Source organism: Eurypyga helias, unplaced genomic scaffold (assembly GCF_000690775.1).
Source record: "Eurypyga helias isolate BGI_N326 unplaced genomic scaffold, ASM69077v1 scaffold34573, whole genome shotgun sequence".
Classification (NCBI taxonomy): Eukaryota; Metazoa; Chordata; class Aves; order Eurypygiformes; family Eurypygidae; genus Eurypyga; species Eurypyga helias.
Genome location: NW_010242407.1, coordinates 56146 through 67122, shown reverse-complemented (window position 1 = coordinate 67122; position 10977 = coordinate 56146). Strand labels below are relative to the sequence as shown.

Here is a 10977-nt window from a genome sequence, read left to right as displayed (position 1 = left end):
GGGTAATGGTTTTAAGCTAAAAGAAAGGAGATTTAGACTAGTTATTTGGAAGAAGATTTTACAGTGAGGGTGGTGAAACACTGGAACAAGTTGCCTATAGAGGTGGTATAGAGGTTTCCAAGGATGTTTACCCATCCTTGGAAACATTCAAGGTCAGGCTGGACAGGGCTCTGAGCAACATGATCTAGTTGAAGGTGTCCCTGCTCACTGCAGGAGGATTGGACTAGATGACCTTTAAAGGTCCCTTCCAACCCAAGCCATTCTATGATTCTGCCTAGTTTAAGTCAAAAGAGAATCTTTAGGTCACTCACCTCCTCCAGGGTGGTTTCAGAGATGCCATAGCTGGAAATGCCAAGATCAGAGAGACGGTCATCAATTTCATGGAACAGCTCCACAAAAGCTCCCTCTTTAGCAGCCTTATATGGCAAGACATAGGTTAATTCATGGCCGATGTCCTCCACCAGCCTGGCCTCAGGAACATGTTTTGTAATGAGATTTGAAATTGCAGAGACATCTAGAAGAACCAAAAAGAAAAGATGGTGTTCATCGTGTTACTGCTCATTATGTGGAAAAAAGAGAGCCTGAAAAACCTTTCTGAAAGGACAGGAAGGAAAATGGGACATCTCTGGACAGACATATTGCTAACAGGCCTAGCAACTATATAATGTTTGATTATTAAATCTCAGGACAGCTTGAACCCAAAATGGCTCACTGAAGAAAAATATTCCAATATTCATGGGTTTAAAAATACCATGTCTGTGAATTTAAAACTGTGCTAAGACCGTAGCTACACAGGGGCACAAGCTTAAGGCAGTTGTCTAAGGTCAAAGATACAGCAATGTCAGCACTGGGGCTGAATGTGACACTCTTTTCCAAGACTCACCGACAGTCAGTGTGTCGCTTTCATGGTCACTGCCAAGGCCAGCGTCAGAGCTGCTCTGGGAGACACTGTCATCCTAGTCACAAAAGAGAAGACAAACATTGTTTCCTCCTGTTTCATCAGAAAGGGGCCCACCAGATGCTACACTCTAGGTAACTCCAACCAGATGCTGCAATATGCTGGGTCCTCCACAGAGGAGTCAGAAAGTAATGGTGACATACCACTGCAAAGGGCTGAAATACAAGTAAGAGGTCATAATTACACAAGTTAGTGTTGCAAAAGTGTGCACTTCAATTTATTCTGTATCTCTTCGATATGCCAGCACTAAAAGAAACTATGATGGAGATGTAGGTCCCATGCAACAGTTTAACCATTCGCCATCTGGCATAGTACTTACAAAAGCAAGTAACACTTATCTTAAAGAATAAGGCATCTTAAAGAATGTCTCTTTGAGACATTCTACCATGTAAAATCTTAGCTGCTGCTTCCCATAAAGCCTGAGATTTCAAGCAGGAAGAATGAATATGAGCAGGAAGGGTCAGCTGTACCTTTTTCAGATAGGACACTGTGCTGCTGCTGTTTCGGCAGGAGCTTAGAGAGGAATCTACATCCTTCTTGACCAGTGTCAAATAATAGCCTGTTCCCAGCTGGTTCTTTAGGAATAGAGAAGAGCCAACACAGCAGAGCTTCCCATGAGAAATAATGGCAATCCGGTCCCCCAGAATGTCTGCCTCATCCATGTGGTGCGTGGAGAGAATGATAGTGCGGCCTGGAAGAAAGCAAGGGAAGACACTGCTGGTAAGTCACCCATACCCATGTTCCCAAGCCAAAGCCACAATCATCTGGATCTTGCCATGGAGTTGAATGGGAGGTTGATGCCAAGAGTCAAGGCTTCTTGAATGAGACCAGCAGTATGGAAAAGGTTCACAGCTACTGCCATGGGTTTATTCTCCCCACTCTCTACAGGCTCGTGTCATGCTCAGCAACGGCAGGTTAATTTCGTATCGCAAGGCTGATTGCACAGAGCAGAACAAGACACCGCTGCACACCAAGGGTGAGTTTCTGACTTTAATTGCCCTCTTAACCCAGTGAAGTTCTATGTTCATGAGCTCTGACATGAATAGGATGAGAATGGACAGATGAGAGATCTGCAAATCCTTGCCCTGCATGCTTTTTGTTCCCTCCTCAGTGCAAGCAACAACAGATTTGCAAAGACACGTTGATAATTCTGGAAACACTCATGAATCAGACTGATTTTTCTTTTGCTTTCCACAACACATTCATTACGAGTAGAGAAAAAGACCACATACCTTGCCGATACTTTAGAAGCAATTCCCATATCCCTCTGCGAGAATAAGGATCCACTCCAGCTGTAGGCTCATCCAGAATGACAACCTTGGAGCCACCAACAAAGGCTAAGGCAACTGAGAGCTTCCTCTGCATGCCACCTGACAGGCACAAGAAGGTCAAGTTCAGGTTGATGCAGAGATGAGGGGAATAGCAATAGCTGCAGCATACTGGATAATGAGTTCTCCAAGAGAAAGCAGAACTGCATACTCAGAAGACCAAGCACTGCTACTGTTTCAGGCCTTCAGGGTCCCACCACGTTCACGATGGGGTAACTCATCTGATGGTCTTCCTTCAGTGAAGTCCAACTCTCCTCCTACTGCAGGAAACCACATCTTGCAAGGCCTTCCGAAAGTGAATCATAATAACTCAAGAGCAGCACTAGCAAGTTGCCAGCATGGATGCCTAACCATACTTGAGGATCTGAAGCACAGGTCTCGAGAGCCTGAGCTGCAGAAACAGGTCCTCAAGAGACGCCTCTCCTGTGGAAGTGTGCCAGAGGCAGCAGCAAGGCATTGTATTACACTCTTCAACACTAATGCCAACCTGTGGCCATCTGCCCTCCCTTCCCAAGGTCAAACGTACACTCTGTGCTGATAACTGAGTCAGAAACAAAGGAGTCTTGGTCCCTCAACTAACTGGTATAGACTGATACAGGAATCCTGCTCTTCCTGAACCAAGGTGAACAACACTCCAGGACACTAACTAAAGATGCAGAAGCTGGCATAAGAAACGCACTTAGGATTCACAAACAGCAAGGGACTTGGAGATTATGGTCTGAGACACTCTCAGCTAAACTCATAAAACCCAAACATATTAGTAAGCGTTTGGAGAACACATATCACATGCAGCTAGACAATGTTGTGATAGAAACAAGTACAAAATACTCAGAGAAAGTCAATTACTTATTATGGCCATTAGTAGCATAAAACAGTGTAAGACTGTTACGTTTACTATGATATGCTGATTAGGTACTTAATAAATAACAGATTTCCTGAAGCACTTAACTGTGTGATAGGTCTACATTTTATCGGAGGATCCAACCAAGGTCGATGATGCAGCCTCTGAGAAACCCAAGCGAGCTTTTCCGGGGCTGAGAAAGCAGCTGAGAAATGGAAGAGCAGCTGAACCTACCAGAGAGTTTGCTTGTCCTAGCTTTCAGTTTGTGAGGCAAACCGACATCCACTGCCATCTGCTCCATCTCCTCTTTCACCTTCTTTTCTGGCAGCCCTTTAAGCCGAGCGTAGAACCAGATGTGCTCCTCCACAGTCAGCCTAGGGAACAGGAGCAGGCTCAGGGCACAGCTGAGAGCACCATCCTGGGATTCATCCCTCGCATTAGCATTACAGGAGGCATGTTTGTTCGCTCAGGAAAACATCTTTTAGAGATTTCAGGAAGGAGGTACAGACTGGGTGTGCTCAGCTTGGGCCTGATTTCAGTGTGTGGCTATTCAGTACCAATGTAAATAAACATCCTTTAAGGTGTCTGACAGAGTACCCCAAACATCCCAGATCACTAGTCACTGGGGAAGCATTTGGCCTGGTTAAGTTTAATGGAGTAGACGTCTTTCAAGTGGGGTGAAAGATGAAAGCGTAGCCTCTTGCTGGTAACTCTCAGGCATGTACAAACCTGCTAATAAAAAGAATACCCTCGCAGCAACCTCCAACCACCCCGCTGTCTCACATCATGCACACTGACAAAGACAAGGAATATCCTTGCTGAAAACACACTGCCTCCTAAAGAACGCAAATGTCTGTTGGGTAACACCAGCCCTGCATCTCACAGATGATACTCACAAGTCAAACAGAACATTGTGTTGTGGGCAGACACCCAGGTTCTGCCTGATGGTGCTGAGCTCAAAGCGGATATCTTTGCCCAGGATGAAGGCTGTACCCGAGGTTGGGGGGAACAAGCCAGTCAAAATGGACCTGAAGGAAAAAAAACAACAGATAAGCAGGTTCCACCGCTAGGAAATGGCTGCTGCACATGCCAGGATGGATGGATGAAGAGTGCGTGGGGAGTCCTGGGGAACAGTCGTTTCTCAGACTACTTTCCTGAAGTATCTCATTAATGGATTAAAAACCCCCAAACCACAACTCCAATGGCTTTAACGGTGATCAAGGCACACCCACATGACTCTGCTTGAAGGAAAGATTTTTTTTCCCTTAAAAGCTTCTCATCCTTTCAGTCTCAATGTGTTTCCTTTGCTGGTAAGTCAGAATCCCAAACTGCATTACTGAAAAATACTGCCAGCAGATTAATTCGGCACAGCCTAAACCTGAAGTACTTCCAGTTTCATATCCCTGTATCTGTGCATCTTCTGAGGCAGCTGTACAACCACTGAAATCAATGAGATCAGTGCAGCACCCTGGTCTGCACTAGCTTGCACAGTGCAGTTGTACAGCTACCTCTATCACGCTGGTAGGAATTGCGGTGTTCAGTCACTTCCCCACTGTCTTAAAGTGTTCTTTTGTTCTTACATGGTAGTGGTTTTCCCTGCTCCATTATGTCCCAGAAAGGAGGTGATTTGTCCTTCATAGAAATTCAGTGTGAGACCATCCACAGCAACTTTCTCGCCATCACGATAAACCTTGACCAGGTTCTGGATGCAAACACCAAGGCTGAGATGCATAGGCTCTTCTTCCTTGCAGACTGGAAGAAAACATAGCAAAGTAAAGAGAGAGATGATAGGTTTTAACAGCAAATTCTGTTCTAACAAACATCACATTCGCCCAAGTCTGTGGAGATCCAAGGAGAAATGAGCTATAAGAAGAACTGATGACATTTCTGCCTCAGGTATAGGAACCTTCCACAGAAGCTGTCCTTTATCTCTCTACTGGGCTTGTCTGAGAGTTGGGAGACCTTCACCGTCACCAGGGTTGGCAAAAATGGGAGGAATTCTCAACTTCATGAGGCTGGAGTACCAAAGTGGGCAAAGTACCATGGGCTTATCTGGATACGCCCACCTGATCGGCATACCCAAACTGTGATAACAAAGGGATGACCAATGTCACCTTAACCATGCCAGTCTCGGTATCCTTGGACTCTCTTTTCAAAAAGGCAGACCATAACACTTCAATGTAGAAAGGCTCTGTGTCCAGCGCTTACCTTCTGAAGGCCCCTTCTGGTCAGGATGAAGGTGCTGCCTGTCCTGTGGTTCCTCGCCAAACCAATAGGATTTCGTGAAAGGGAAGTACCAGGGCCTGGGAATCCCATACTGGCCTGAAGAGAAAAGCATTATATGAGCCTGACTGCATCTGTCCCTTTTTTCATACTAGCTTTCAGGACAAGAAGTGAAGTACTCCACTCCCAGTTAGCCTCTAGGTTAGGCAGAACTAAGAAGAGATCTTTCTTGATGATGGCATTACAGACTTTGGAGGGGTAAGGGACAGCTCTTTCCCCAAACTTCACTTTAAGGTAAAAGTCCTGTGTTGGGAAGTGCTACACAGCCACATGGGGTGCTGATAGTCTCAACACCTCCCGTGCAGCAGGGTCTGTGGACTGAGCAGTTCAGAGAAGGGAACAGCTGAAGTGTAGCAAAGCTTCTGGGACTAGCTCAGCCATCAGCACAATGGGGCACGACCTCTGTACTGGGCAAGAGTCACTGCTATGAGCAGCAACAACCTTACTGTGATGCTGGTCTGTGGTTCTCCTCTATGACCTTTCCACAGCTCTGCTTAAAAATGGGGTCAATTTGCATCCTGGCAAATGAGTAGGATGAAAGGATCCATTTAGAAGTGTGAAGACACGATCCCCTCTCAGAAGCAGACCTCACCTGGGAAGACAGACTCAATGTACCAGGTCATGACCCCATACAGGAAGGTGTCAAACAACATCATGACAGCAGAAGTGGTGATGCTAAAGCCATCTTCTTCCAATGGGCTCTCAAAGAAGTTATCCCACTGAACACCAACTCCCTGCTCCTCAAACAGTGCAAAGTATTCACAACCAAAGCCAAAGGCTACAGGAGACAGCAGGCTCTGCAAATGGAAGGCATGAACATGCATTCAGTTTTCAACAACTACCCTCCAACCGAGCAGCTCAGCTCTAGCACTAGGCTAAGGGACATGGTCCAGAAGCCTTATAGGGTAAGTCAGAGGTCCAAGGAGTGCAACCATATTTGCAGAGAGGGGAGTGGCAGATTCAGTCTTGGTTCCAGAAAGCAGACAAGACCTGAAGTCTCTGCTGGACCACCAACCAGAATTGTTTATTTACCTATTTTCTTTCCCTTGCTCTTTGTACTTTTACGTGAGGGAAGAGATTACTAACAGCCACCCTCACCCGACAGGTAAGAAGTGCTATGGAGAGGAAAGGCAGCTGGTTCCTTCAGCATGAGTATCTGGTGGTATAGCATCACTGCTTACAGGGATCAAGGCAGCTTAGTCTGGCCGAATAACTTCTACTACCAAGACCAAGAAAACCTTCCCAGCAGCTCCTAGTGGGCTCGCTCAACCTCTTCACCAAGCCCGGCCCTAATAGACCCCTACACTGGAAAATTATCCTGACGTTGCCACCTCTCCTCCTCATTATCAGTGTCCAGCTAGTGAGCTGCTGAGCGCCATACTGGTGGAGGCCCAGTACCCAGAGGAGTTTTCTCAAGACTCACCGCAAAGATCTTGAGGGAGAAGCTGACATAGTCCTGCCAGGCAACACATAGCACATAAGGCAGGTACAGCGTGAAATACACAATGCCCCCACAGGCAGCTGCCAGGTTGGCCCTGGAGAACACGGTGCTGATGAGGAAGCACTGGAGGATGGTCACGACACCAAAGATCGAGAGGAAAACAAACACCACGCTAGGGTCACTGTAAGGCAGCAGATTCCCCATCTGGCAAGAGAACAACAGGTCCATCAGGCTTTGAAAGGGCTTTCCAAGGTGGCTCTACTACAAGTAGGTACATAGAGCTGCTGCTCCAGGAGAGACTGGGCTTGCTGCAATTTACACAATAGCCTTCCCAGAAATGGTGCAGTACCAGAAGCACCTTTTCAATAGCACTTAAACTACTACAGCCCCTCCCACTGTTTTCAACCACTGAGCCCTGTTCTGTTCCAAAACACTGTTCCCAAAAAGCTGCTGGTCAACCTTAACTCCTAATCGGTGTGCCAGTGCAGACCACTGCTTAGCAGGCTCTCAAGACTCTAAATTCTGCTGCCACAGACCAAACCAGTCAACTCACCTTAAGGATCAGCACCAGCAGTCCTGCACTCATCAGCAGAGGGATCAGGCTGCTAATGAACCAGCTTAGCCAAAGGATGCCATTGTCAAGACCCATAATCCTCATTGTCTCCTTCAGCCGGACTTCCTTCTCATACACTATGCCCTTTATTATCACAGCCACTGAGTAGATCCAGGCTAGAGTCATGAAGAGAGGCATGGAGCGGCTCATGACACGCAGAAAACTAAGAGGAAAGCATAGGAGCCAAGAGAACAAAGTGAGAAAATCAATGCAATTTCAGGTACCGCTCAAGAGCTAGCAGAGCATGGTGACAGCTAAGGCTTCACTGCACAAAGCAGCCCATGTGCACAGCATGACCCTGCATCAATGTCTCACCATGAAGCGAGGCTGATGGCACCACCTGGAATGGGAGCTGGAGTTGCAACTGTCGCTCCATAGAACAGCAGGTGCAAAGACCTGCCTTTCCTGGGGACTATTCTCAGCTGTCCCCTTTCTAACTCTCCCATGCATAGGTGTCTGCTTTTTTCCCAGTGCGATTTTTGCCCATATCGGGTTTGGGGATATGGGCATGTCTCAGGAATGCTCTCTGTATGTGAAAGTCCTGAACAGACAGTCCTTCTCCTGGGCAGGACTCTGCAAGTCGTTACGTATTCTAAATCCTCCCTGCAGGTGCCCTAATTCCAGGGATTAGGAACACTAAAGAAATTGCTCCCTCACTGACAGCCAGGACATAAACTATGCCTGAGGAAGGACAAAAGCCCATGCCTCCCAAGCCACAATACTTCTGGAAGTTTCCAAAGCAGTGTGCATACATACATGTCATCAACGTAACATGGGTAGGGCATCTGCTGCACATAAACTCCTGTCTTCTTCTCCGTGCCTGTCTGCACCCTGATGATGGCCTGTTCCACCACATCCTGCAGGTAGGCAAAGCCTCCCCAAACATAGCGCATGTCCTCAAAGGGGTCAGCACGGGGACCAGGATCCCAGTATCTGCACCAAGGGCATAAGACCTTTCCATTAGAAATCCTTATCACCACCACAACCCCCATAATAAATTGTTCATACAGCAGCATGTCAGGACTCACCCATCCTTGATCTTGTTGGTCCTTTCCACATTATCAATATCCATGCGTATCTTGTATTTCACATGTTGAGGGAGGTCTATGCTGTTAGGAGCTATTTCAGTGAAGACTATGCCAGCCCAGAACCTCCTTTCATCCAGAAGCTCCAAGGATTTGTTTATAAGCCGGACTTCTGTAGCCACAGGCTCCAGTTTGTCCAAGTTGACACACTAGACAGGGACAGATTTGGAAGCGTTCATGGGATAAGTTACCAAACCAGAACGTACTTCGTTTATGTTTGGGGGAGAGAAAAAGAGAGAACTCTGCAATAATAATGTCATGCCCAAGAAAAGGCTGTAGCACTGGACTACTTTGCAATGGCTCACAGCAGCCCAGCAAGTTGCTTAAGATGTCATTTTTTTCCTGCTTGATGATCACCTGCCAGTCATATACTGAGAAACACCCCAGCAAAGGTATTTTCTGGGTAAGAAGTTAGGTAGCACTGTACTGTTAGCTACAGGATCCCATCCAAGCATCAATTTCCATAGACAGTCTTGTTGTCTCTGTTACCAATAAACTAGGTCTCTTTCAAGCCCCCTAAAAATCAGCAGAGAGATTCGAAGGCTTTGGACAAGGCTCCAGTCAGGCCAAGCCTTCTTGCTGTTTGCACCCATCTGCCAAGATGGCCAAGTAAAAAGTAGAAAAATTTAATTTTTCATAATGTCTTCCTCAGTTTAAAGCAGCTGCCAGCATCCCTGCAGGCTCCAGCTAAAACCCCAGACTGAAATACGAGCTGTTACATACTTCAAAGCAAGTGGCAGCTCTCAGTTGCCCAGTAACAACAGGGTGGGAAACCACATGCAATGGTTAAAGTGAGAGCTTCAAGAACAAAGCCTACAGTTAGGTTCTTACATCTATGTTTAGGAACCGGAATAAATTATGTTTTTCCAATATGCTGCACACTCAGCCCTACTACAGCCTGGCTGTTTACAGAAAATGGGCTGAGGAACATCCATCTTCCCTTTCCAGAAGCACCCCACAGCACAAGTGGAGACCAGGTTGCTGCACTTCCCCAGCTCCTTGCCCACACTAGCAGGATCTCACCTCCATGAAATGGGAGATGGTCTGGACAGCCCGGTCTGTCTCATTGAAGGCGTCCACCCAGGTATACACAGAGCCATTTGCTGTCTCAAAGTCCTCTGGATGGTTTGACAGGAAACGGGCAACATCCTCCACTGTCCAGTTAGAAACTGTCAAGTGCAGGTCCCAGAGAGCTTTGTCTTTCAGCAGTGTCTGTGGATATTTTGTTTTCAAAGAAGAATTAGTGTTGGAACTCCTCTCTCATCATGAAAACGAGTACTACCAGAGGAAAATGCCTTTTAAAAACGGTGCAGGGAGATACCCTGTCATACTAGTGGATGGTAGGGTCCTTTCTCTTACCCTTTCATTGCAAAGGGTGTGCATCCTCCACACCACCGGGTATGCTTTGCAGGATGTCTGGCTGCCTCCATGTCCTACCACCCTTTTCCCAAGGAGAGGGCAGCAGAGAGCCACGAACATCCCACATGCAGACCAGGCCTTGCAACAGCAAAACAGGGAAGGGGGAGATGTCTTCAGGAGGGATGTATTCGGCTCAGTGTGGTTGCCAAGCTCTGCTCACTGCTCCTGAACAAACCTCTGCTCCCAGCTGGATGGAGAGGGGTTGTGGTATGGCTGTAGGTTGGACTGTCACAGTGCTGAGCAGAAATACTGACACCAGAAACTAGGTGGCCTTTTTACTACTGTGCCATCAGGACTGGCTGAAGCAGCCCTGTACAGCCATGATGTCCTCCCTCTCTCCTATCTGGGACAGTGCTTTTTTTCACCTCGTTTAACTGCAGGCTGTCTGACAACAGGCTATTGCCTCACTACGTGAATGCACAATGCCCCACACAAGTACGGTCTGGGTGGAAGCACCTGGCATTGAAGCACAAACTAATCCTCTGGGCAGACAGTGTAAGGGTAGGCAGGAGGGGAGCATTAACTGTAAAGGACACAGTTGAACTGAAGGAGAATAAAACAAACCCTAAGTAAGATAGAAAACTGTAAAAATCCTAACCAATAAAATCAGGAAATGGATTTTCTGCTGTAACGAAGAATGAAGCATAGGGGTGAGGAGCTTCCCCATGCTCTGCTTGTTACCAGCAAACTAGAAAGTTTGGGTCACACAGTTACACAAACAGCATCAAGAACTAGGAAAACAGAACAGGCCAAGTTGGCAAAGAACATACAAAAGGGAAATCCGAGCAAACAGGGATTGGCTGTGTTATGGTCTCTTCGCATTTGCCCTCCCAAGGTTGGCTCACACCACCCTCCCCAGCAGTAAGGGCACCATGCCTGCATGTAAGGGACTCAGCCCCATCATGTTCAGCAGCGATGTTAAAAAAAGTTCCTTAATTCCAGGGACACATGTCCTTCCTTAAGTTAGCAGCCACATCAGCATCAAGCTGGAAATTCCAGAGATGGACAA

At 47.0% G+C, this 10977-nt stretch overlaps 1 protein-coding gene across 1 annotated transcript in view; it reads right to left on the bottom strand.

Moving 5' to 3' along the window:
- Positions 1-311: 311 nt before the first annotated feature.
- Positions 312-10977, bottom strand: part of LOC104507713 (ATP-binding cassette sub-family A member 1-like) — a gene marked incomplete at its 3' end in the record, with an annotated part of 58678 nt that continues 48012 nt past the window's right edge. Inside the window, exons 11-24 of the mRNA XM_010149076.1 lie at positions 9573-9761; positions 8493-8698; positions 8221-8397; positions 7405-7627; positions 6834-7055; positions 6003-6207; positions 5336-5449; positions 4708-4879; positions 4024-4155; positions 3362-3501; positions 2191-2328; positions 1429-1649; positions 884-956; positions 312-514 (exon numbers count right to left, since the gene is read on the bottom strand). Coding sequence (XP_010147378.1) covers positions 312-514; positions 884-956; positions 1429-1649; positions 2191-2328; positions 3362-3501; positions 4024-4155; positions 4708-4879; positions 5336-5449; positions 6003-6207; positions 6834-7055; positions 7405-7627; positions 8221-8397; positions 8493-8698; positions 9573-9761 — 2415 coding nt within the window. The remainder of the gene's footprint in view (positions 515-883; positions 957-1428; positions 1650-2190; positions 2329-3361; positions 3502-4023; positions 4156-4707; positions 4880-5335; positions 5450-6002; positions 6208-6833; positions 7056-7404; positions 7628-8220; positions 8398-8492; positions 8699-9572; positions 9762-10977) is intronic.